Below are 25,809 nucleotides of genomic sequence, written 5' to 3'. Positions count from 1 at the left end.
GGCCCATGCTTGTAATCCCAGCTACTCCAGAGGCTGAGGCAGGAGAATCGCTTGAACCTGGGAGGTGGAGGTTGCAGTGAACTAAGATTGTGCCATTGCACTCCAGCCTGGGCAAGAAAAGCAAAACTCCATCTCAAAAAAAAAAAGATTCTCTATCTCTATTCCATATCTCTATCTCCACACCCAAAAAGGGACAATTGGCATAAATTCCTATTTTTAGGCTTCCCAAAGGAAAACACAATCCTATGTTCTGTTGGTTGACAAGACTAAGATTGAAAAGTGACCTAAAGAGTAGGGCTACAGTCTTTCTATAGTTTATTATTTGTCTCCTAAAAAGGAAGATATTTGTATTTCTTTTAGGAACTTCACTCCAACAGATTTATTCTTAAACAATTCCTGACTGTGTTGAAATAATGAAGTATAGTTCACTTTGAGAAAATACCCTAAAGAAAAGTCCTGATCATTGATTCTCAAAATTTTCCAGTCTCAATATACTTATGAGATAAAAGTCATTCTTCTCAGTAATTAATAGGAGTTAATATAACCCTTTGGTTTTGTGTTTATTGTTGGTGTGGAGAGAGCAGAAGGAGCTATGTTAATTTGTATGGCTTTTAAAAACTCTAAAGATTATTCTGATATCCGGATATTCGTTTTGCCCCAGTCCTCAACCCTTGAGTGAGATGGGCCTTCCCAATTGAGAATCACTGTGTAAGTTTTCCAGAAACAATTAGTTATAATATGTTCCATCATGGATTACTTAGTGAACTTAAAATTTGACTCAAAATTTTAAAAACATTTATTATACTTTCAGAAATACATTCGTGGGCAGATGTGTAATTTTCCTATGGGAATATCAGTTTACTGTTTTGGGGACATCCAAATCTTAGTGTAGAGGCGGGTGGGGAAACTAGATTAAATGTTTGGTGAACTTGTTTACCGTTTCTACCTTGACCTCTGTCAGATGAGGGTGGAAGTCCTCTCTCCTGAATACAGGATAGAGATTGTCTGTAGTCTGAGGGAAAGGCTGCTTTCTACTGGGGTCATTTATCTATCTGTAAAAGAGGATTTTTCTCCCCTTTAATGTAACCATAATACTCATTATCACTTGTTAAAAAATAAATAATAAACCTTTAATAATGCCATCCAGTCAGTTTTCAAAAATCCCCATTTCTTTTCTTTCTCTTTTCACAGTTTGTTTGAATCAAGCCACATTCATGCATTGAATTTATTTGACAGAGTCTCTGAATGTGATAAGTTTGCAGGCTAGCTCTCACATTCTCTATTGCCAGCTTTATCTCTGTCTTCCTTTCCCACCCTTTTTATTTGTAATTTGTTCGTTGAAGAGATCGGGTTGTCAGGTAAAATTAGTCTTCCACAATCTGGATTTTGATGATTATATCACCATGGTTTTGTTTAACATCTTTCTCTTTCCCCCAAACCATTGTTTTTCAGTCATAAGAGATAGATACAAGCATTAAAACTATATAGCTGAAATGGCCTTGAAGATCCTTAGTAACCACAGCTTTTAAAAGCTGGTACAAGTCAATTGGCCAAAGGATATTGAGTTAGGCAGGGCCAGTCTTTGGCAATGCAATTGCTGCTTCCTCAGACCCATAAAAATTGTTTTCTTTGAAAATGGGTAAAAGCTACAGGATAAGTCATAAGGCATAAGCATAGCTAGAATTGTCTGCAAAATAAGCTTATACACATGGTAAAGGCCTCATGATTCTAAGCCTGTCTCCCAGGCTCCCTTTCAAGTTACCAAGATTTGCAGAGTTACTTCATTTATTATGAAGATGGTGAGTGCATGCAGAACAAATGTATTCCTGGTAAAAGAACATTAACATGATGGGGAATGCAGCTATTTTAGATGTGATATACAAGAGTAGGGAAACTATTGAAGTTTTTTTGTGTGTGTGTTTTTTTTTTTTTTTTTTTTTTTTTAAAAAAAAGGAAATTTAAAACTGGGGGCTAAATAAAAAATTTGGCCCCTCCTTGGGTTCCTTCCCCACACCAGGCTTATTGATTCTACCTCCCTAACTCCATTGACCTCTGCCATGGCCACCATCTGCACCCTAGTCTGGGCAACATCATATTGATCCTAATCTACAATAACTTCCTTTCTAGTCTCCCTGCCATGCCCCTACCCCGTGCTCCAGGGTCTTGCTCTTTTCTTACCTACTTTTTTTGCACAAAGGTAGCATGTTCTTCCTAAAACTCAACTCTGGGCTCATTCCCCACATTGTTTTTGGAATAAAGACCAAACTTCTCACAAGGCTCCAGCTTGTGCCTTTCTGTCTTATTTCTCATTCCTCCTCCCCACCCTCCCACCCCAAGCCCCACCCCACTCCCAGCCTAGTGTCTACCTGGACTTTTTCCCCAGCCTCGTCACCTGAAACCCCTCCTTACCCTCAGGTCTTACCTTGCATGTCATTTTCTCCAGGAAACATCTCCTACTCACACAGTGCAGTTAGGCAGCCCCATTGCCAGTCTCCACCTCCTCCAGCCAACTGTGTCATGAAAACAGGGACCATTTTGTTCAGCACTCCATCCCTGGGGACAGACAACAATCATTTCCTGAGATTCCAGAGAGTCTTAAGTTATTTTATAAAGTGTTGTGAAAGTCTCCACTTTCATGTTAAAAAGTACTACACACTGCATAACATTTTTCAGAAAGGGTTATTATGGGAGGGCTGAGGGTCAAAGTTCCAAGTATTACACTGCTTCCTTGAGCAGTGTCAGACCAGAAAAACCAACACCAGATTCTTGACTTAGGGAAATATTGCACCCTACTGCCAATTTATGTAGTTGGCTTTTTGTCTTTTTAAACAGGTAGGCAAAGAGAGCTTTGCCATGCTTTTCCTGGAAAGATTCACTGATTCAATCCTTCAGTTAATATTTGGTGGAATGGCTTCTAAAGCCTTGGCATGCAATTCTGCTGTAGGACGAGAGTCGTGTGTGCCTGCCATTGAAAGCAGTGAGCATTACATGGGAGTTTTCTGATTGCCAGCTAGTTCGCTTCCCCGACAGGCACTTCCAGATGTGAGGAAAGATTTATTTTGGCACTCTCAGCTCCAAGTGAAGTGAGCGCACACACACATACACACACCACACACACAACATTCACTCTCCTTCAGTGCTTAGGATTATCATCCTCTGCCTTCAAAGTTGGTAAATTGAGTTTACGCTACCGCAGAATAGCTGGCTCTTGGTAACTTTCAAGGGGAGAAAGGGCATCTCTCCCTCCCCTGCAACTGAGTACAACAGCTTAAAAATAGAACAATGTGTGTTTGGTGTGTTCTTTTCATCCTCTGCATCAATAACAGGTGTACAGTTACAGACTGTACAAAGAGCTAGATTCACGTCTTCTGAAGCCTCCAGAGAATTCCCAGAGTTACCCACAGAGCAAGAACTGGGCCTAAAATGTTTAGTAAAAAGAAAGTAACCCAATATATCTATGTATTATTGACACTGCTGTCTCACATGGCTTTATTCTTCTCCTCCCATAGTGATCCTCAGATGTAAATGCACAGTGGAAGAAAATTTTACCAAGAACAATTCTTAGCAACCTTACATACCCACACTTTTCCCAAAACAAAATAAAGTTAATACCTCTAAAAATTGAAGTACAGAAATTGGTGTGACTGCTGTAAATAGCAAGCTTGGAAATGCTTTGGGTGAGGGTACAATACTGAACATTCAAATGCTTCTACTGGAGAATGAAAGTCTAGCTTCATAAACCCAATGTGAGAAGTCAGATTGATTTGCTAGTTTGCTTTTTATGCATTTTCTAAGATGTTTCTTCTTGTTTTATGACCTCTTAGAAGCACTGACCTCATATTTGCCTTGTGATTGAATGCTTTGCCCATCTTGCCGCACATCTGTGATCATTAATGATACTACTTAACGAATAAGTTAGCACGTAAATTTGCAATGTGGAAGCTGCATCCCCTGCCAACACACTTCTCAACAGCTGCTTACAATTCTTTCACGTTCCCTCCCACGAGGAAATGGTTCCTAACAGAATTGAACAGATGCTAGGTGTTTGGCAGCATTGTGAGGGATACTGGTTTTCAAAATTTAGGTTATTTCATGTCAGATAATTACAATTTCAACAGCTTTTACACCTTTAGTATGTTGCAGTGTTCACATAAATACTTAACCTCTGACTCCACACTTACCCCTCTCAAGTTCCCCTAACCTATTTATTGGTTCTGACAACACCACTACTAAATGCTTGGCACTCAAAGTCGAATCTGGTAAACATGCATGGGCAGATCTGACTTGGCACTAAAATTGCTCCTTCTTTCTAGATGAGCTTTTACAGTTGTTCCTGACAGTAGTCAAGTGTTGCCAGAACCCCAATGTATAGGTTAGTAGAGTTTCCCAAGTGCCTCTCTCCCAGACCCCACGCTTCTGACACACACAGATCTCTTCTTTCTCAACCTGATGCACTGTTCTGTCTCATGGAATGCTGTACTCCCCCGGACCGGTGAGCTCTGAGAGCAAACACTAGGTTGCATTTCTGTCTAGAGCTCCTGAGAGTGGCATACAATAAGTGCTAAATAAATGCATCCCAAATGAGCTGAGGATAATTAGCTAAAAATAAGGAAAATATTAATGTTTTCTTATTATCATTATTTTTTTTTGAGAGAGAGCCTCACTCTGTCGCCCAGACTGGAGTGCAATGGTGCGATCTTGGCTCCCTGCAACCTCCACCTCCCGAGTTCAAGTGATTCTCCTGCCTCAGCCTCCTGAGTAGTTAGGATTACAAACACATGCCACCACATCCAGCTAATTTTTGTATTTTTAGTCGAGACAGGATTTTGCCATGTTGGTCAGGCTGGTCTCAAACTCCTGACCTCGTGATCCACATGCCTCAGCCTCCCAAAGTGCTGGGATTACAGGTGTAAACCACACCCGGCCTAATGTTTTCTTCTTAATCAGCTTTAACGTCAGGAGACTTAAAATCCACATCTGAGGGGTTCTTACTCCCCTCCAGGGGCTGTTAGGAAACACAGTGAAAATGGTTTGGGCGTACAGAAAATGCTCTGTGAGTGGGATGAGCCAACGGAAATGTTCTCATGCTGCAAAACACTCAGCGGTAGATGAAGGGTGGTTTGGGTATCATAATGACTGATTCCCTGCTCATGGCTATCCCATTCACTTGACTTCTTAACGTGGTTTATCTCCCACTTGAAATGTTTTACCTTTCTTCCCATTTAAAATTTACTCCACACACATTCATGAAGCATTTTACAAATGCTGCAGCCTCCATAAGACTGGATGCTGACACACTTCTAAAGAGGCACAGACTCCGTAAGACTGTAGATGCCGATACACTTCTCAAGAGGCACCATTTCCTTTCTTTCCCCTAGCAAGCCTTGTCCCCTCACTGGATACACAGGAAACAGTCCTGACAGAGCATCTGCCATATATCTTCATGCTTCATTCCCTTCCTTGTCCTCATTGCATGTGTGATCTGAGTTATGCATGGCTGCTATTGTCTAGCTGAGGTTGTTAATTCATTCAGTATTGAGGCCCTCCAGTTAGCTGTGCTAGGTGCCTAAGAAGGAAGTCACAGTGCTGTTAACCATAGACTCCAGGTCCTGCATCTCCTTCCTCTGCAGGGCGAGGAGATGTTTGCATCTGAAAAGGTGAACAGGGGCCAGGTGAGTGGTGCAAGGGACATTCACTCTGGCTGCACTTATTTGTGGTAATTCCTTTTTGGTTTTTAAGATCACAAACTTCTGGAGCTACCAGTTGCAACATTGACTAGCTGTGGGAGAAGTCACTTTGGCATTCAGGGCTTGTTTATGGGGTGGAAATAATAGTAGTGACAGTAATAAAAATGTTTGTCATGTGTGCCTCCTGGTGAACCCGGAGGGGAGCTCATGGGAAATCATGGCTGTGAGCGTGATCTATGTGAATCTATAGGCATTGGCTAATGTCAGTGACTACTACACTCTGAGATTCTGCTTTAATATTACAAACACCAACTTCAAAAGCCCTTTTGGCTTCTTTGCCGGAGAGTATCAGGTATAAGGTCCCTCCTAGAGCTTGCATCTAAGGTCTGCCCAGAAAGGATCATTTCCTCAGCCTTGGCTTGGGTCAAATGATGGCATTCTCACTGGCCGTGCCCTGGCTTTGTCACTAACTGTTAGGCAGTTTCAGAGATCGTGTTGCACGTTACTTCACCCCCTTTCTGCTGACTGGCTGCCTCCTGGGTCCAGCTTCCTGCAGTTCGTAGATGTTTCTGAAAACTGCTTATGGGTGACCTTGAGTAAACAATTAAAAGTCACTGTATTTTCTGTTAGAATTAAAAAACCGACCTTGCCAAGAAAGCTTGTGACCTTGTAAAGATTGGGAAAACTCCACTTGTCATAAACTTAACCAGTTTCCAACGCATGTACTAAAGCAAAGCTTTGGACCACTTTGCCTTATCAAAAAGCCATGAAACTTTCATTCTGTCTTAGCCTCACCACTAACTAGTGGCATCATTTTGTACATCGTCGAGCCTTTTGGATTCCTTGACCTCACTCACCAGACCTGGAGGGCCCCGGCCAGTTTTTGGCATTTAATTTTGACTTTTTGATGACAGAATTGGTTTCCAAGGGTGTTTGAGATTCCCTATGGGATTGTGTTCTCTACAATCAAATTTCTATTGCATTAAGATGAGTGCAATTTAGAGGCAACACATCACAGGGTTTACTTAGCCTGGAACAGAGCTGGACGCATGGTTGCTCCTCAGTAATTAGCTAAATAAGATGCTATTTACATCAGAAGCTGTAAATGACTGAGAACATTGGTGTTGCAATAAAGATTATACTTGTTCTACCTTAAAGTACTAAAATCCTAATCGTGATTATAGGTTCATTCTCTAATTGGTCAGTGACTTTTTAATTTTACCTGCCATAATAACTGCTAGCAACTACTGGGTACAAAAAATATGCTGGTTATTGAACAAATGTACTTGTTATTCCTTCTGCAAGGTCATTGTTATTATTCCCATTTTGTAGATCAAGAAACTACGTCTGAGAGAGGTTGCATAATGTCTCAGGGTCTCCCTGCTAGTGGCTGAGCTTGAATTCAAACTCAAATCTACGTGTCACTAAAGCCCCCTCTCTCTAGAGCCATGTATCCCCTGATGTGGTATGTGGCCTGTAGATTAGTACTGGATCAGTTTATAATGTTAAAGTACATTTGTTGCCTTAAGTCTTTTCTCCACATAAGCTAAATATTTTTCATAATTTTTCTGTACTCATGTACTTAGCCCTTTACATCATGTGTGGTTGATGTATTACTTGGTGAGACTATGACTTGTCTAATTGTTTGGTGAGAATCTGACTGTCTACACAACAAAAGAAGTCCTTGAGAAGAGGAGCTACTATTTGTACATTTGCATTCCAGCGCTAGTTGCGGTGATGAACTCTTGCTATAGTACGTTACAAAAATATGTCATTGATTTGTATGTTGAGTATAGTTGCTTTATTATTTTCACCTGCCGAATTTGCAGAATTTGTCATTCCTCATTCGTTCAACAAAGCTATACTGAGTTCCTGCAGTGTTAGTCACTGGGCATATAGTAATCAATGTAAACCATCAAGTATTATTATACTTGAAGGGGTGTGACCTGGAAAATCACTGATATGTTATTCCAGAAGGAATAAAAGTGAAGATGAACTAAAGGCATATACTTTAAAATAATGGACTTTTTAATAATCATTGTAGCACAACCAGAAATTTTTGCTAATGAATTATCCAATTAACTTTTCTGAAGCCTAAAATAATTATGCTATCATTTCTTTTGCATATTAATAACTTCTGTTTGTATTAATCCTTGATGCATTTACATCTCTGCCCAAATGATATGACATTCCTAACTAGCAGGGAAGGATATTTATTAGCTTATTCTTCTCTAGATTGATACTACTGATTCTTTCAGGAAAAGAGAGTAATTCCTAAAGTTAAAACTCAGGCTAACAGTGTTCTCACAAAACATCTTGTAATAGCTTCACGTGCTATAGGGAATCTTTTTTGTTTAAAAGTGCTCCCTTTCTATAATCACTTTTGGCTGTGGAATTCCTGAAACATTTTGTTTTGGTTATTCTGAAAAATTCTGAATCTTCCCTAATACCTTTAGTAATAAAATAGGACCTGATAAAAATCATGAAGTGTCTTTGAATCTGACTGAATATCTAGACTTAATGAGTGTTTAAGGCTCCATGTCAACTGCAAAGACACCTGGTGAAGCACGTTTGTGTACTTCTCAAAAAAACCCTGTCCTGTTCCATACTTTAATCAATGACTAAACAACGTAGAAGGCATCTACATAGTGTTTTCATATGACATAAGCTCAAAAAGGATGACTTCCACTACATATGCCTGCGATCATGATTAGAATGACTTCAATAGGCTGAAATGCTGGATGGAAACCAACAAGATGAAGTTGAGCAAGGAATAAGTGTACATTTCTGCTTTTAGATTCAAAAGGCAATTGCGCAATTACAGGATGGGGAGCAACTGAGCTTGGCAGCAGTTCATGTGACTAAAGGCTTAATGTGAACCAACAGTAGGAAGTGGTGGCTAAAAAAGAATGAATATAGCTGTGTGCTTCCTCAGTAAAAATATTAATAGTCACTGTACTCTGCACTGACCACACTGAATTGTGAATAATTTGTTTCATTCTGAGCACCTTCAGGAGAGGCTTTGACAAAGCAGAGTAGCTACTAAGAGGGTGTTGAATCCAATCCAAGATACATTTATTAGACTCCTGTTTGGGGCAGACAATGTGCTAACCAGGGCAGGAAATAAAGATACAAAGAGACATTGCCAGTCTCTAGGCCCAAGGAGTTGAAAATTTAAATAGAGAGCCAGACAGGTACACGCATGACTGTAAAACAAAGCACCCCCCCATGAAACCAAGAAGCACAAAGAAAGTGTTGTGGGAATTCAGGGGCTGGGCTAGTGGTCAGATTTCCACAGGAAATGAGAACGAGAGCAGAGGAAGCCTTAAGAGCAAAGAGACAGAGACAGGAAAACCCAAGGCATGTCTAGGGAATACTGAGAAGTCTGGGTTGCCTGGCAGAATAGGGTAGACCTGTGTAGGAAATGAAGCTTAAAAAAGATTTCGGCCAGAGTGAGAGGACATTAACCGGTAGGCAGTGGGAGGCATTACAGGTTGGTGAGCATCTGGAAATAATGACACATGAAGATCAGTTGGAGAAATGATGCTTATTGAGTCTATAGAAAAGAAGACCAAAGTCCCCTGGTAAACATATATCAGACTTGCTTTGGGTTCCTCCAGAAACAAAAGTGTATCTCAAAGGGAAAGGGTTAAAAGGAATGAGATTTTAGATTTCTAAGCAGTTTTTGTTGTTGTTGTTGTTGTTGTTTGTTTGTTTGTTTGTTTAATCAAAGCTGCCCAATGGTGAAGACTTACCGTAGAAGATTGTGAGGACCATTGCAGTGGGACTCAGAGAAAGTTTGGTAACTGACACTCTAAATAGAGTTGGGGGAGGAATGCTGCATGTTCACTAAGTGGCCTGGGCATTCTAGGGATTACCCATGGCCTTTGCAATGTGTAATTATTCATGGTTGAGGTTTTTTTCTTTCTTCTCTGACTTCAGACATCCATTAGTATGTCATTTTCTGAATAAAGCCACCATGTTATGACTCTCCAGTTCAATGAGAGATGTCAAACTAACTCCAGTGCAGGTCCCAGGGCTGTGACAGTAGCCACTCACCATGACTGTGGCACTTTACAACTTACCCATTTTTTTTTTTTTTTTTACTGTGATATATGGCTTCCTTTCAAACATGATTTTAAGGAGATTACTGTCACAATTCCACGTTGGATAGATCAAATGCAAATCAATGATTGACACCAGTCTAGTGTGAAGAAGAATTTGTTTTACAGAAAATCTCCAAGGCAGCAAGCATAGTGATCAAACAGTGGGCTCTGTAGTTGGAGAGACTTCAGATGCCAGCAATGCCACTTATTAGCTGTGTGATCCTGAGTGAGGGACTTAACGTCCCTGTTTCCTAATCCATAAATGCAGAGTGACCATTGTTAGCCCCCACCTTGAAGGGTTGTTAGGAGGGTAAAGGAGGTGAAGCACTCAGCACAGTGCCTGGCAGTAGGCTCTAATTTGACTGAGTTCTTATGGTTTACAGTGGTGTTTGTATGGTTTTCAGAGCTAAAAATACTTTTTTAAAAACAAAAATAAAAACATCACTGTCATCACACGCCACATAATCTTAAGGCATCACATATGTTAACTTACTGAATTCTTAAAAACATCCATTTGCCAAGAGAGTGAGGGGTTACATACCTTGACCAGTCACAAGCTAATAAGTGGGAAAGCCAGGATTCAAGCCAAGCAGCCCTAGGGTTCACGCTGATGACAACCATTTCCTTCCAATTCCTACCAACACATTTCCGTTTTCCTCTGATTCCATTCCAAATCACTCTGCTGGATAATTTGATGTGTTTTATTTGTTTAGGCCAGTTTCACAACTTTTTTTAAGTTTTATTGACTCTAGAAAATGTATCAAAGGCTTAACGTTTATGTCCTTTGCCAGAGTATCAAGAAGGTCCTTAATAAATGTTGAAAGAGTGCAGGAATAAGTAAAAAAGTTTTAATTGTAGGAGTAACTAATAGTCACTTTTAAAAGAAACACGTTATCCTGAATGTCACTTAACTACCTTACCAACTCATTCCATTATTTGTGATGAGCCATAGTCCTTTGAATCCTTCATTTAAAAATAATGGTTTTGTATCTGACTTCTCTTTACCTTATGTATAGGTATTCTATTCCATACTTCTTTTTAACAACAATGTCCCCAGTTCTATCACTCGCTGTCTTTTTAAATCATTTCGTGTGACTATATTTTACTCAAATGTATCCATCCACCAATTGTGTTTGTTCCAAACCCTGGTGACTGTATCTTCATCACTCACTCTATTCCTAAATTCCAGATTAAACAATTATTTTACCAACCCGTCTCATGCAACTCAGGTCAACCAAATGTTACTTCCACATCCTTTCTCTATACGCCTTCCTAGACCCCTGAAATCTATTCAGGATAAGTGAAGTTTGCTATAAGGGACTGTCCACAATTTTCTTTCATAATTTTTGGGATTCCTAAATATCCCTTGATTAAAAAAAAAAAAAAAAATCAGAATATGAAGCTGAGAAGAAACAATGCGCATAGGTATTACAAAACTAAAGTAGAATGTGCAGAAACAACTCCCTCCTAGAGAAGGAAGAAAGCTATAAAAGTGTTGTGCCACTACTTGTGGAATATATCACCAATTATTCAATTCCATTGCTGCCCTTGGGCCTGGGGGCAAAAAATGTAGCTTTTCCTGTTGCAAGTGAAGAATGTTCTCTTACAATGGTAACCAGAAATGAGGGAAGACGACCAATTCTAGAGTTTACTATGACAGTGTTTTCACTCTATGTAGTGACACTGCTTTATTGTTTAACTCTGGTAGCTGAAAGAATAATCTCCCACTCCCTAGGTGAAACTGTTCTTTTGTAGGAACTATTCCTTTAGATAAGAGCAACCGATGAGCTCTTAAATGCTGAGAAAACTAATCAGAACTGAAAGAGGGTGCAGTTGGCCACAGCCCAAGAAATATGCTGACTAAGATAAAAGCCCCTTCTTAACTTTTCTCCATCCCATCTTCCTTTGCTTTCTTGTCTCCCTTCCATCTTCCTTTGCTTTCTTGTCTCCCTTCCTTTCTCTATGTTTTCTCTTTTCTCTTTCTCCTCTTGTAATTCTCTCAACTCTGTCTCCGCAATCTTCCCTTTCTCCTCTCCTCAGCCCCAGCTCTATCACCAAAGATTTCATTTTGCCCACTCCCTTTATGGCCAAAGTGTGGACCTGAATTTTTAAAATTTATTTTCTTATATAGTAGATAAGATTCACATCGCTGGATTTAATTTTAAAAATAGACAAAGTGGTGGCTCACGCCTGTAATCTCAGCACTTTGGGAGGTCCAGGAGGGCGGATCACCTGAGGTCAGGAGTGCGAAACCAGACTAGCCAACGTGGTGAAACCCCGTCTCTACTAAAAATACAAAAATTAGCCAAGCATGGTAGTGGGCAACTGTAATCCCAGCTACTTGGGAGGCTGAGGCAGGAGAATCACTTGAACCTGGGAGGCAGAGGTTGTAGTCGGCTGAGATCACACCACTCCAGCCTGGGCAACAGAGAGACACTCCATCTCAAAGAAAAAGAAAATAGAAAATAGATAAGGCGAACATGTTTTATTCCCTAGTTGCTTTTTTCTTTAAAGAAATACATCTATTTGAAAAATCTTAATTTCAGTTTCAAGCAACAAACTTAACCTCAGTCCATTTCAGAGTGCTAAGGTTGGATTCTGGTTCCAGAATCTTTGCAGAGTGTGGGTGAGCACAGGTGCGTGTGGCCCTTTTGGCCACAAGAATCTGCTGCTTCCCAGACCCATGGTTGGGCCTGGAGTCACCCTCCTGCTTCGGCTGTTCTTTGGCAAAGCAGGGCCAGATTGCATTGGTCTTTAACATTCATATATTGCTTCCAACTTCTATGAGGCTTTCATTTCAATTCCTTTTCTTCTGTGAGGGACAGGCCTTCCATGGGAAGAAAGGGCACCCCTTGAGTCTGACATGCTCTGCAGTCAACTTGAGAAGTCCTTTGGTTAATTTTGGACAGGTCAAGCCTGGTTGTGGAATTCAGTCCCATTTAGCATTCTGCCAGCTAGGAAACGTGCTATCTCGATCATCTTCCCAAGACAGTCATGCGGGAAGGTCTTTTCCCTAACAAGGAACACAATCCAAAGTAAAGACGGCTTTTGTGGAAACTGCAAACTACTCATCCAGTGGTCAGTTGTAAATCATGATTCTTTTGGGATAAAAAGGGAGACAGGCTGAGGCTCTGGCCCTCAAAGAACTTCCTCTCATTAAACCAAAGCAATTTGCTTCTCTCCCCAGGCTCTTTCTGTGCGTGAATTCACCTACTTTTCCCGCCACCATCAGCGCTCCTGGTGCTGCTGGTGAATGGGCATCACGGGGAGACAGAGCTTTCCACGTGATAGAGGTTTCTTTCCAAACCCAGGCTTTACAGGTAGATCCAAGGGTGGCTTTCGTCAGCCTGTTGCCCCCACTGGCCAACACACACTTTGCTTTTTGCTGCTATTTTCTGTGGTCCTGGGTTTCTAAATCTTGGCAAGAGGACAGTCATTCCTTTGTGCTCGGCTGTTACAATGAGGTAGCCAAAGAAAGGGTCTTGGTCTGAGGCTGTCAGCTGTTACTAATCACGACTCCCCGGCCCATGGTGGGTCTCGCTCGCCTCTCCCTCTTGCTCTGCTTAGCACACATAAAGAAGATGAATTACTCTCTAGTTCCTCTTCAAAAAAGCATATTGTGCGGCACATTCCAATACTGTGAGCGAAGGATGGGCTCATGTGAAGGGTAAATGGGTATCCAAATCGCCTCGCAGCGGGGCTCGAGCCGGCAGCTGTGGCCTCTGAGAAGTGAATTTCAGAGCTGCGCCCTCTGAGACTTTCCGGCGACCTTGCTGAGAGGGAGAGGAAGTCCCTGCGGTGGGCTCTCTGGCAAACCACATAACTGGAAAGATCACAGGGCTGTGTTAAGCTGTCGTGAGAGTCAACTGAATGGTCAAGACCAGCGTAGAAAGAAATAAAGCTTGACCACTCAGAGTCCACCACGGGCTGCTTACCCGGGAGAGGCAGTCTTCACCCCAAAGGTTAAGCCAAAGGGCGCTGAAAGTTCTTTGATGTTAGAAGTAGCAGTGGTGAAAGTTGTGCCTCAGTTTCCTCTCATTGCTTCCGAATTAAAGTTCATCCTCAAAAGACGACTGTAGCCAGAGAAAAGTTATTGTCTGCTTAGTCCTATCAGACCCAGGATACGTGATTTATTTGACTTTTTCTGTCACTAATAACATTGTCTTCGCCACTGATTTTTTTCCACTTAATCTTTCAAAAGAGAATGTTTCTCTTTTGCTTTTCTGCACTTCGTTTTCTTTTCTTTTTTTTTTTTTTTTTTTTTTTTTGTTTTTGTTTTGTTTTGTTTTTTGTTTTGTTGTTTTTGGTTTTGTTTTTTGAGATGGAATCTCGCTTTCTCCCCCAGGTTGGAGTGCAGTGGCACGATCTCTGCTCCCTGCAACCTCCGTCTCCCAGGTTCGAGCAATTCTCCTGCCTCAGCCTCTCGGGTAGCTGGGATTACAGGCATACGCCACCACGACCGGCTTTTTTTTTTTTTTTTTTTTTTTAGTAGAGACAGGTTTCCCCATGTTGGCCAGGCTGGTCCCGAACCCCCGACCTCAGGTGATCCACCTGCCTCAGCCTCCCAAAGTGCTGGGATTACAGGGGTGAGTCACAGCGCCCGGCCCTGCACTTCGTTTTCTTAACGAACACTAGAGCTCGAAGAAAAAGACGTGTTGACAAGTTTTAACGGTCAAATTTAAAAATCAGTTTCCCTGATAAATTATGTACCATCACATGTGGCAAATCTGTAAGGAACACTTGGTGTTTTCATGCAATGTAACCTTATAAGGCTAACCCGTGTTATAGGCTAGTAAAATGTCATTTGTGATATTATAAACAGCCATAATGAGAAGGAACCTTTGACCAGGGTGAAAACCCATGTGAAAATGCCTGTGACTGTGAATTCTGCAAAATAGTTCTCCACTCTTCATGGAGGTGGTTTCATTCTCTTCACCAAGAATCACTGATAAAAGTAAATTGCCTTCTTTGCTCAAAATTCCATAAAGTGAACCTTTCTAAAATGTATTCCCTTGTTATGATGTCCATAAAACTTCTGTTCAAGTGAAATGACCCAATACCAGAGATCAGTATCCTCATTCTGTGGTCTCCACTAGTGAGATGAAGCAAGTTCTTGGGTATGGTGGGCAGTCCAAGATCATAGGAAGCAAAGATGGTAGGAAGGGAAGACAATACATAGTTCATGGTTCCCTTTTGTTGTTGTTGTTGTTGTTGTTTTCAGACGGAGTTTCACTCTTTTTTGCCCAGGCTGGAGTGCAATGGCATGATCTCAGCTCACTGCAACCTCTGCCTCCCAGGTTCAAGGGATTCTCCTGCCTCAGCCTCCCGAGTAGCCAGGATTACAGGCATGCACCACCACACCTAACTAATTTTGTGTTTTTACTAGAGACAGGGTTTCACTATGTTGGCCAAGCTGGTCTCGAACTCCTGACCTCAGGTGATCCACACTCCTCAGTCTCCCAAAGTGCTGGGATTACAAGTGTGAGCCACCATGCCCAGCCCATGGTTCCTTTTTAAAGCCTCTACTATTAACCAATGGGGGCTTATGCCAGTGTTTGCAAACTTTTTTGTTTTTCTTAACCAGAAACTACAATAATAAATATATTTTGTATTGCAATCTGGCACTCACACACATACACACAAGGAGCTGAAAAACATTCTCACAAAACAATACTTACCTTTACCACATGTGACCTACTGTGATATTTACTATTCTCCTTGATTAATTGATGAAAATACTAGTTATGACCTACTAAATTGACTTCATAAAGGCACACATTTAGACCACAGGCCTCTCTTTCATTCCCTTCTCTGTATTTTTGTTTTCATTTATTCACTCATTCACCTGTTAACATATGGACAGATAGAGCTATAGCAGTTACTTCTATAGGCCCATCTGCAAGAAGGAAATATGCTAGCAAAAGAGGGAAAATAATATAGGAGTACCAGAGAGAAGGCAAAGGAAGGGAAAGCAATAGGGTGCCCATTCCATGGTGGTGAGTAATAAGTGGAAGTTTTCCAGAACCCTGGGCTTCCTGAGCAGCTTAGGGCCACCTTGCCGGGAACTCATTCCCAGCTCTGGAAATGAAACTCCGGGTAACGCTGGGTTTGCATTGACACTCTTTCCCCACAAGGTTTGTCACTTATTGTTCCAGACAGAATGAACCTCATTATTTTGGATTAATTGGGGTAAGATCAACCAAAATTAGTGAGTCAGAATTAAAGAGTGTTTTCAACAAAAGCAACTTTAGAATTTGTAATTCATATAGTAACCCAATCTAAGTGTTAGAAAAAAAAAAAGCTTGTGGCCTTTATCCAGCATAGCAACAAAAACACTAATAAGAATGGCTGGTTATTCAAAAAAATGATCATTGAGCCCCTCTATGTGCAGACACTATGCTAGGCACTGAGGCCACTGCAATGAATAAGACAGATGGTCCTGCTCTCTTGGCACTAAAATTCTGGCAGCAGGAGACATGGAATAAACAAAACTGTCCTTTATCAAGGACACACTTTGTACCCTGTAAGTATGTTTTCTCTAATCTTGCAATGTAGGTATTGTAGTTTATTTTCTGCATCAGAAATAAGTCTTAGAGGTGAAATAATGCTTTGTGAGCAGCTTGTTTATTATGTACCTGTTTAATGAGTAATAATAACACCTAACATTTGTTGAATGCTTACCATGTGCTGAACACTACTTTAAGTGCTTTCTATATGGAAGCCCCTTTAATGCCAGTGAAAACCCTATGAGGGAGCTTCTGTTTTTCACATTCTACAGAGGAGGAAACTGAGGCTTGGAGAAGCCACATGGTACCAGAGCCAAAAGTAGAATCCAGGTATTCTAACATCAGAGTCTGAACTCTTAACCACTGTGCCACTGTGTCTTTTAGATTACATTCCAAGGTTATCACCGGCTTACTAACTGCGATGCAAAATTGTGACATAATCATTCTTCACTAACAATTTGGTGTTTAACTTTTAAAGATTTGTCTTCAGTTCCAGAACCATTCGAATCGTAGCACTTTGCAGTGTTTTTACAAGCTAGTCTATAAAGGGGCCACAAGAAAATATTTTGTGCAGAAAACAATATAGTTCTAGCTAGAGAGAGATTTGAAGTGACTTTCTTTGTGCTCCCTCACCACCCCTCACTGCCTTTCCTGGGTGAGTTTTTTCACCCTCCTCCTCACTCTCTTCCTAGGATGGCAGTGTACCCTGGCCCCAGCAGTGGGCAGCTGCCTAGGACACAGGGGCCCATTTTTCAATCTGTAATTATGAAATATATTATATTTTTAGAGTTTGATTTTCTTATTTAAAAAAACTTGTATTCACATGAATACAGTACATATTAGCGCTCATCCTTGCTTTCCTTGTAAGTTTGCGCATCTTGAAATTCTAGGAGGGTTGAGAACAAGCGGCTTTCATTAGACGCATGTTTGAGAAACTCATTGTGGAGAAGGAGTACATCCAAAATAAAATAAAAACTGAAACAGAACAATTTTCTTGAATCAGCAGTTGCCGTCACTCTTTTCTGTTCCTCCTGGACCTGGTCCAGTGGCCCTGGAAGAACAATGAAACATCATGGGGATAAGTGGGAAGACAATTCAAACCGGAAGACTGCTTCTCTAGATTTCGTGTTTCAAAACCAGAGATGGGAATTGTTGGGGGGAGTACACTGGTACATGTTAATGTCCAAGTCATAGATTTTCAGCAGACGGGAGAATAAAATCCATGCCGATGATGGAAACTTGGGAACTTGGCACATTTTATGTTGTCTTTTAATACTTGATTGAATATGTATTTTATTTATCCAAGAAGTCATATTAATTATTATACCAAAACAGATCTAATTTACAATGCAGTCTTACAGAGTACCACATAAACATTTATGAAACATTCCCTCTCTGCCCCTAAAATCCCATGAATTTGGTGCATATTTGTTGTGACAAACCAATTGCCAAAAGGCTATCTTTATAATTACCCATTTGCTCAAGAAACTCTCTTCCTTTCCTCTGTCTTCCATGTGACTACTGCCTAAAATACTCAGGTGCTTGAAGCAAAGTTTTAATCTTTTGCTTTCTAGAAAGCGTCTTATTCCATCTCCTTCTGATGCTTAACTCATTGTTGAACAGAAGTAGGTTTGGAGAAATGATTGCTTGCTTGGTAAGTGGTTATTTATGGCTAGATTTGCAGAAAAGAAAATAAGACTCAAGTGCTCACAGAAGCCAGCAAATATGCACGGCTCTCCACCCTCCATTAAACATGCTCTGGGCTGTTTTTCTAGGAATGGTGAAGAATTTGCACTGATATTATCAGCTCTCTAGCTAGTCCTTCTTGTGGCCAGTGTTAATCACCTTGATCTTAAAGTAGGTTTAGGGAATGTTGAGTAATTGGACAGAGATTTTTCACAATTATATTCCTCCATAGAATTATCCTCAAGCCAAGTGGCTCATCTGAGCAATTAACTAAAATGCAAGAAAGTTAGAGAAAGTCAGCATGGATAACAAGCAAATAAAACATGGGTGACTCCTGGCTTGTCCATAAAAAGAGAGGTACAGCAGTAAGAATACTGTCTCGGAAATGTGGGTTCAAATCCTGCCACTGCCATTTATTAGCTGTGCAACGCTGGGCAAGTTATTTAACTTCTCTGGTCTCTTGTTTCTTCACCTATAATATAATATCAACAATATCTGCATCATACAATTGTCATGGAATTAAATGACTATTACCATCATTCAAAGATAGGACTTAGTGAGTGAGTCTTTGGACCAGATAAAAGTTAACTCAAAATGTACAAAGCACAAACACAAATGTGTCATTGTAAGTGAAAGAGCCATGATGGTACTTTAACAATAGTACAATATAGTATTTCTTTGGATTTCAGGGGGGTCTTGGTTCTGTAGGCAGGTTGTTTTCTTATTAAAGATGTCATGATGTCTTGAATTGCGCTAGTTTAGCTAAGCCCAGATCAAATGAAGAAAAAGAAGCTAGTCAAGATCATTATCTTTACCACTTGCTCTGGAATGTGTTTCTCAAATATGTATTTAGATGAATGCATGACTGTCATAACACACTCCCACAATTACCTACATACCAAAGTGACTTTCTGTCTCCCTATCACCCCAGTGCTCTTTTTTCCCATATATTTTAAAGTGATAAGGCTCAATGTAAACTTCCTCCTTCCCAAATATTTAGGGCAGTTCCTGCCAAGCGCCCCGTTCTACAAAGTGATTTAGTACTTTAACCTCGCTCCAGACACTCTGACATCTCTGGTTAGTCTCTGGTGTAAAGGTTAGTCTCTCATATTTCTTGAGGTTGGGGAAAGGAAATGGTCACAGAGTTTAGGTGAGGGTGGGGAAAGTGATGCCCTGCTCATTTGGGGTTTTATCTTCCAGAGTTCTTCCTCCATTTTCCTGATGCCACCAGTATTAAGGCCATTGTGTGTGAACAGATTGTACACATCAGTCCTGCTGTTCCCTGATGACAGTGTACCACCTTGTTCCTGGTGGTCTCATTCGTTTTACAAGCCAGGGTACCTGGAACAGAGGTGGTAGAGGTGGTCAAGTAACTCTGTGTGGGACTTCGATCCTCCTTTAAGGGAAGGACCTACATGGAGATGTGATTAATGAATATACTTCCTTACCTTTCTTGGCCAAAACAATAGCAGCTGTTGTTTTATTATCTTTCAAAAGATAAGGGCCAATATGCAGAGGTGAGGGAGGCCTCTCATTTGATGATTGATTCTCCTTCTGTGCCTTTTGGGGAAAAAAAATGCCTTAATGGTTGTCTTCAGCTATTTAGAATTAGAAAGTATGAAGAAAATGCTTTCATATTGGTTTTTACTTTAAACATGTTTTAAAAACCTATAAACTTTATTTTCTAGAGTCAACAGCCCTGTAGCTGTGGGTACTGGGATAACTTTGCCTATCCCTCTCCCCATGGTGTGAGAAAGGACATATAAGCCTCATCCTTTTTTTTTTTTTTTTTTTGCCACTGTGGTTTCCAGTGCTCTGCCTTGACCACTTAGCACTCTCTCCGAATAGCTGTAGGTCGAGAATAGTGGGCAGGAGCGTCAGAGAAGAGTTGGCGTGAGAACGGAACAGCACCACAAAATAGAACGCGAGAGGGAAAAAAGCATCTCGGAGGAAGAAAATACTGCCGCCTGGTACTCCCTGGTACCCAGAGATATCCGGCGTATTGTGCTTACACCACTCGCCGGTTCCACAGGGAGAGAGCCGGAAGAATTGCAGGCTTTGGTGGTGACAAGTTCAGGCACTCATGGGAAAGAGAGTGGGCCCCTTCTGAGAGAAATCATTTTGAGCACAGCCAAGCCAAGATATTTTCAGATGTGATTCAGACCTGAGAATGAAACTGCAGGGGGATGGGATGCTTCGGTTGGGAACAGATTAGCCCATTTTTAACATAGTTGAAGTGTTGAAGTGGTGCCATCCTAACAAATGAATACTTAGCCCCTGGTTTCGAGAAAGTGGCCCAGGATAAAAGAGGCTAAGTGCATGGCATCAAAGCCAAAGCTGGCCTCCTTATCTGTGGGAGCTACAGTTGGTTTTCTCAGAGGCAGAAAGTGCACTGAACCTAGTTACATAAGACCCGAGTTCAAGTTCCCACTCCATTCCACTTGGTGTTAAATCCTTTAGACTGTTACTTCATTGCTTTTTAATCTGTATTTTAGGTTGTTCAAAATAAGAACATATGAAATACTAAGGGCTTATGATGAAAATTATAAGTGATATGTTTCAAATACAAATGAAATTATAAAATGAAAGTCATGGCTTCAATTTCCACTTAAGATAATTACCTTTATATTAAGATTTTTGAGCAAACCCAGCCAGTTATCTGGCAATTGTAGACACCATTTTTTATCAGTACTTTACCTTCTAAATATGCAAATATTTAGAGTTCGCACAACCTGTACATATGTTTGTGTGAACCGGGCCACTAACTAAATATTAAACCACCATTAGAATCTGATACTCATTATTGAAATACAGTATAACATTTTAATACATTTGTGGAAACATCATTTTAAATTGTTTAAAAAAACTCAATTAACTGTAATTGGATTACACTATAATTGGATTTCAGTGGTATTGGGGAGGATAAAGAATGAAGAAAAGTGAAGATACAGCTAATAAAACAGAAGAGCTCATATTAATATAGATAATTTAATCTTTTGAGAGTTTTGTGTCCTTTCCAATAGCTTTTCAGCCGAAAATGCATCAAACTGTGTTCCATTAGCTACAGCCATTAGGAAAACCTTAAAAGTCACGCCTCCTTTTTTCTCTAGGATGACACCTTGCCTGAGGCAGACTTTGAAGATGTCCTGAAAATGAGGGAAAGAGGGATGTTTAGCATGAGATGAGGCATCTCAGACCTGTGGGCAAAGGAGAGGAAGACAGGGTACAAGAATGAGAACTGTGCCATGACAATTTTTAAAAAATTTTTGATTGGATGAGATGAAATAACAGAGAAACTATTTGAGAACCTTATAACCCAATGTCTACTTTAAATGCAAATTGAAGATAGATCAGCAGGTGATCAGAATAATAGCTTAAATTGTACATTAAAACATCAAAAAAAAGACTCCCAAATACATATATAAAATAATTCCTTTGAAAGAATTTAATGGCAGTTAATCTGTGTGTGAATCACCACAGTGCTTGAACTTGAAGTAAACTTAGATTATCCCACCGGAAAAATGTTTTAAGTATTTCTTTACACACACATGCACACAGGCACACTCACATACACAATGCTCACACTCGTAGCTTCCCCAACTAGTAGTAACCTAGGAAAGAATCTGATGCGCTTTCGGACCGTTAGAGAACAGTATTGATTTGGCCATGTGAAATCTACTCCTGGGGCAGAAAATGAGTGACTGCATGTTCACTGACACCGCTGATGCCTCACCATTCTAGCCTCGGCCTTTTCCCTTCACCTTGTAAAATTTGGGGCCAGGTTCTCACAATATGTACGAAATCCCATTGCTGGGTGGGATGAGGGTAGGGGAGTATAAAGGAAATGCTGTTCCCATTGTCTTCCACTGCAGAATTCCCTGGACTGACTTCCTGAAAATCTTCTGTTTGCCTCCACCAGGAATGGCGGCCCTAGATAGTAAGGCATCAGGGAAGATGGGAATGCGAGCTGTAGTCTATTATATGACTACCACCATCATTGCTGTGGTGATTGGCATAATCATTGTCATCATCATCCATCCTGGGAAGGGCACAAAGGAAAACATGCACAGAGAAGGCAAAATTGTACGAGTGACAGCTGCAGATGCCTTCCTGGACTTGATCAGGTATGTCCTTGCAAGCCCGTTCTTTGGGGTGTATTTTCACCATCCAGATCCTCTTACCGGGAAGTTAATCAAACCCTGGAAGGGGTGCCTGACTGAACCAGCCTTGCAAGGCTTGAAATGAAGGTCATATATCTTTACTTCTTTCTTATAGAAACTGAAGAAAGGATCCATTTTCTGATCTTGTATGAGAGAGGCGAAAAGAGCCAGGAGAGGATATGGATTTTGAGAACCTTGCTTTTAGGATTCAGAATCTGGTCACTGAGCTCTCTCAACTATGCAGCTCACCTTGGAATTTTAATAATTCTTAAGCTATTTTTCTTAAGTGCTGTTCTTTAAGGCTAGTTTTTATTCAAGTATGCGCTATTCTTTGGACCCTTCTGATTTAGAACTTGTGATCAGTATCATTGCCCACCATGCACAACGCATTATACACAGTTTGGTTCCAGAGGGACTTTAGAGATCATCTTGCCAAACCTGTCCCAAGGTTTTCCTTTCATAATGTTTATGGAGAAAGAATTTGGCAGGCCTGTAATAAAAGAATAAAGGATGGTTTCTTTAGTGTTGTTTTACATACAAACCATACATTGATTACAAATGAGTCTTATCTGCTACTTGAAGCAGACTTGGTAATAGAGTCGGCCTTATGTAGAACTGTGAAGTAAGTCAAAATTCGATCTTGGCACCTTCCTGCTTCCTCTCCCCTACACACCTGCCCTTGCTCAGTCAGGTCCTGGCAGGAAGCATACCACATGCTCAAAAGGAACCTTGAAGAAGGTTTGCCAAGGTGCGGGCAGCCTTAAAGGAACCTACCAAGGATGGTGAGGCCCCAAAGCACTAACAGTAAGAAACTATTTTGTTACCACCCTTAGCTATGAAGGAGCAAAAGAAAAGAGGTGTTACTGGAACCCAGAAAGAGCCATAGCCTCGGGAGAGAAGGGCCTCAGGAACCCTAAATGGAGGAAGGGAGCTGCCACCAAAATCTGTCAAAGAGAGCTCTAGAAGAATATAGACTCCCTCTGCCCTGTGATCTGTCAGTGCATGTCACTAGACAAACCCAATAGGAGTAGGAAGCCAGAGGGCGAGAGAACCCATGTGTTGTGGTCCATAGAGGCCAGGCTCCCAGGGCACAGACAGAATGGAGAGTGAATCTAGAAGGATAAAGGAAAGATATCTCAGCATAGGCTCTAGATCCCCCATCTGCTTAGCATTCCCCCACTGTTTAGTCCCTCCCAGCCTGTCTTCCCAAAGACTAGCTCTTTCCTCCCAGCTTTTCAGCTAACTTACCTGCAGAGTGACTGGGTTGCCAATTCTAGATACCTGTGTAAAGGGCCCATTCCCCATTGATCATCTGAAGGAAATTCCTCCATTGCATCTCATCTGCTGTGGCAGGTAAAGTCAAGAGAGATTTGGGGAGCAGAGGGTACCTTCAGCAGCACCTCTCAATTCCCACCATGGGTGACTTCACACCATCTCTATGTATGTAAACACTGCCCAAGGGGCCTCTTCTTCAAAGTCTTTTTTCAGGGAGTTAATCACAATGATCTGCATGTATCAAGCCACCCTGTAACATTACTCCATGCCAAGCTGACATTCAATAGCTATGTTTTTATTTAGTTCATACAATTAATTAAGGCTTTTCACCATTTCTTCATGAACTTTACCCTCACATCTTTTAGATTAGAAGTATTTTATTATATTACATTTTCTTTCCCTATAATTTTTACTCCTTGTTTGAAGAATTGGAATCTAGTCATCCCCAGTCTGGTTGATCCATCAGAAGACTGTGTTTCTGCCCTGCCTTGCTCCAGTGACAAATGTATCCTGCTCACAACCAATCACTTGGTTTGAGTATTTATCCTGGAATCTTTTGAATGCACATTTCTATCAAGGTTGATAGCAACAACCCCATAGATAGATAGGAAGGAAAAGAAAACAGGATGGTCTAGTAGGAAGAAAGGGACAAGCGTTTATAATATTAAAATATAACTTTGGTAACATGCAACTGCTGGAATCTTGAGCTTGAGGTAACTGCCGGGTCATGTCTCCTTCTCCCACAGTCTTTCATCTTGGAGTCTTAATGATAGTTTAATCCAATCTCCTCTTTAAGAGATAAGTCAACTGAGACATAAATGGGTGCCATGACTCGGCCAGTGTCACACAGCTGATGACAGACTTCTCAGCCAGAGTGTTGTCCCTCACTCTACCCGCTACAAACACAAACACTGCTTTGACACAGTCTCTGAAGAAGTAACAGATCCTGCCACATGGGCTTCAGGTTCAGATTTTGCAGGTCATCTCTCCATTGGCTACCAAAGAGCTGCAGAAGATTTAGCAATTCAGTGCCAAACCCCCATTCCCCAGAATGCCTTTGGGAGATTTTTCTGGAGAACAAAATTCCATAGGCTGACCGTGGCTTTTGATTCAAAACATTTGGTTCCAAGACACATGGCACGATAACCAAAATGACCACTGCTGAACAATACCCTAGCCAGAAAGCTAACGATAAAAGTCATTTCCATTCTTACTTTGATTATTCCTAGCAGCAGAGTTTTTAATAAGATAATGGCTGAATGAAGAACCCCATTGGCTGACAAGAGGATAAATGAGTTGAGTTTGGACTCCCCTGAAAATATAAACAACATGGGCCACACTTAGGGAGGACCATATATTCCTTTTCAAGTCGTAAAATCCACTAACATTTTTCTTTTTCCATTTGTTGCTTGGTTCAATGCAATCTTTACCCTACACACAATGAAACAGAATTTAAGGAGCAAACTTATTACTTGGAAAATTTTGCAAGTGACTATTATTTTCTTTGCAGGAACATGTTCCCTCCAAATCTGGTAGAAGCCTGCTTTAAACAGGTAAACACTCTACAGACATTAACTCACCTTTGAAATTCCTCTTTTTTATACCAAACCAAGTGGGACCCTCTTTTCCCCCCTCATTTCTCTGCTATAAGAAACACTTCTCTTGTCAACCAGATTAAAAACACTAGTGATTTCTAGGAATTTTTTTGGGAGGGGATGGTTCTTACCTTGTATTGAAGGCTTAGTAGTTGCCAGACACTGTGTGTCTTGCATACAAATAGCTCATTGAGTCTGCTATTGTTAAGAAGGCTAATCACAAACCCCCACCCCCCTTTCCTATCCCCCAACTCCCTGCTGGCAAAAGCCCATCAACCAAGCAAACACCAATATAAAATATATTTATAACTTGCCTTAAAGAAGATTAGAGAGATTATTCAGATTTCTGGGTTTGATTTAAATATCAATGGACTGGTTTTTTTTTTCAAGTCTACCAAGGACCTAATGGACTCTAAAGGAGAGCCAAAGCAGAAAGGAATGGCATCATCACTTATGGAAATCCTGCTATATGCCAAGCACTAACATTATTTTTAGTCCTCACATAAATGCAATAAATATCATTGTCTTCATTTCACTGATGGGGCAGTTCATCTATATGAACTCAAGACAATTATGTATCATGCACAAATTCTCACAAGTAGTAAGTGGCAGACTCCGAATTCAGATTCACTGTGTTGACTCCAAATTCTGGCTTCTTTCTGCTACTCCATTCTGCTTCCAAGAAAGGAATATTCAGGGTGATGAGACCCCAACCTGGAGGCTATAGTGAGGTCCAGCTCCTTTTAGCTCATATACAAGCAACTCTTGGCTCTGTGTTATGGATACAAATACCT

The 25,809-nt window shown here is 40.8% G+C and overlaps 1 protein-coding gene across 1 annotated transcript in view; it reads left to right on the top strand.

Moving 5' to 3' along the window:
- Positions 1-25,809, top strand: part of SLC1A3 (solute carrier family 1 member 3) — an 84,716-nt gene that overhangs the window by 45,191 nt on the left and 13,716 nt on the right. The window contains exons 4-5 of the mRNA XM_017868907.1: positions 21,905-22,109; positions 24,931-24,973. Of these exons, the coding sequence (XP_017724396.1) occupies positions 21,905-22,109; positions 24,931-24,973 (248 nt within the window). The remainder of the gene's footprint in view (positions 1-21,904; positions 22,110-24,930; positions 24,974-25,809) is intronic.

Source organism: Rhinopithecus bieti, unplaced genomic scaffold, assembly GCF_001698545.2.
Source record: "Rhinopithecus bieti isolate Rb0 unplaced genomic scaffold, ASM169854v2 scaffold_4911, whole genome shotgun sequence".
NCBI classification, from domain to species: domain Eukaryota; kingdom Metazoa; phylum Chordata; class Mammalia; order Primates; family Cercopithecidae; genus Rhinopithecus; species Rhinopithecus bieti.
The sequence above is the reverse complement of the archived record's forward strand: the minus strand, read 5'-3'. Positions and strand labels throughout refer to the sequence as shown.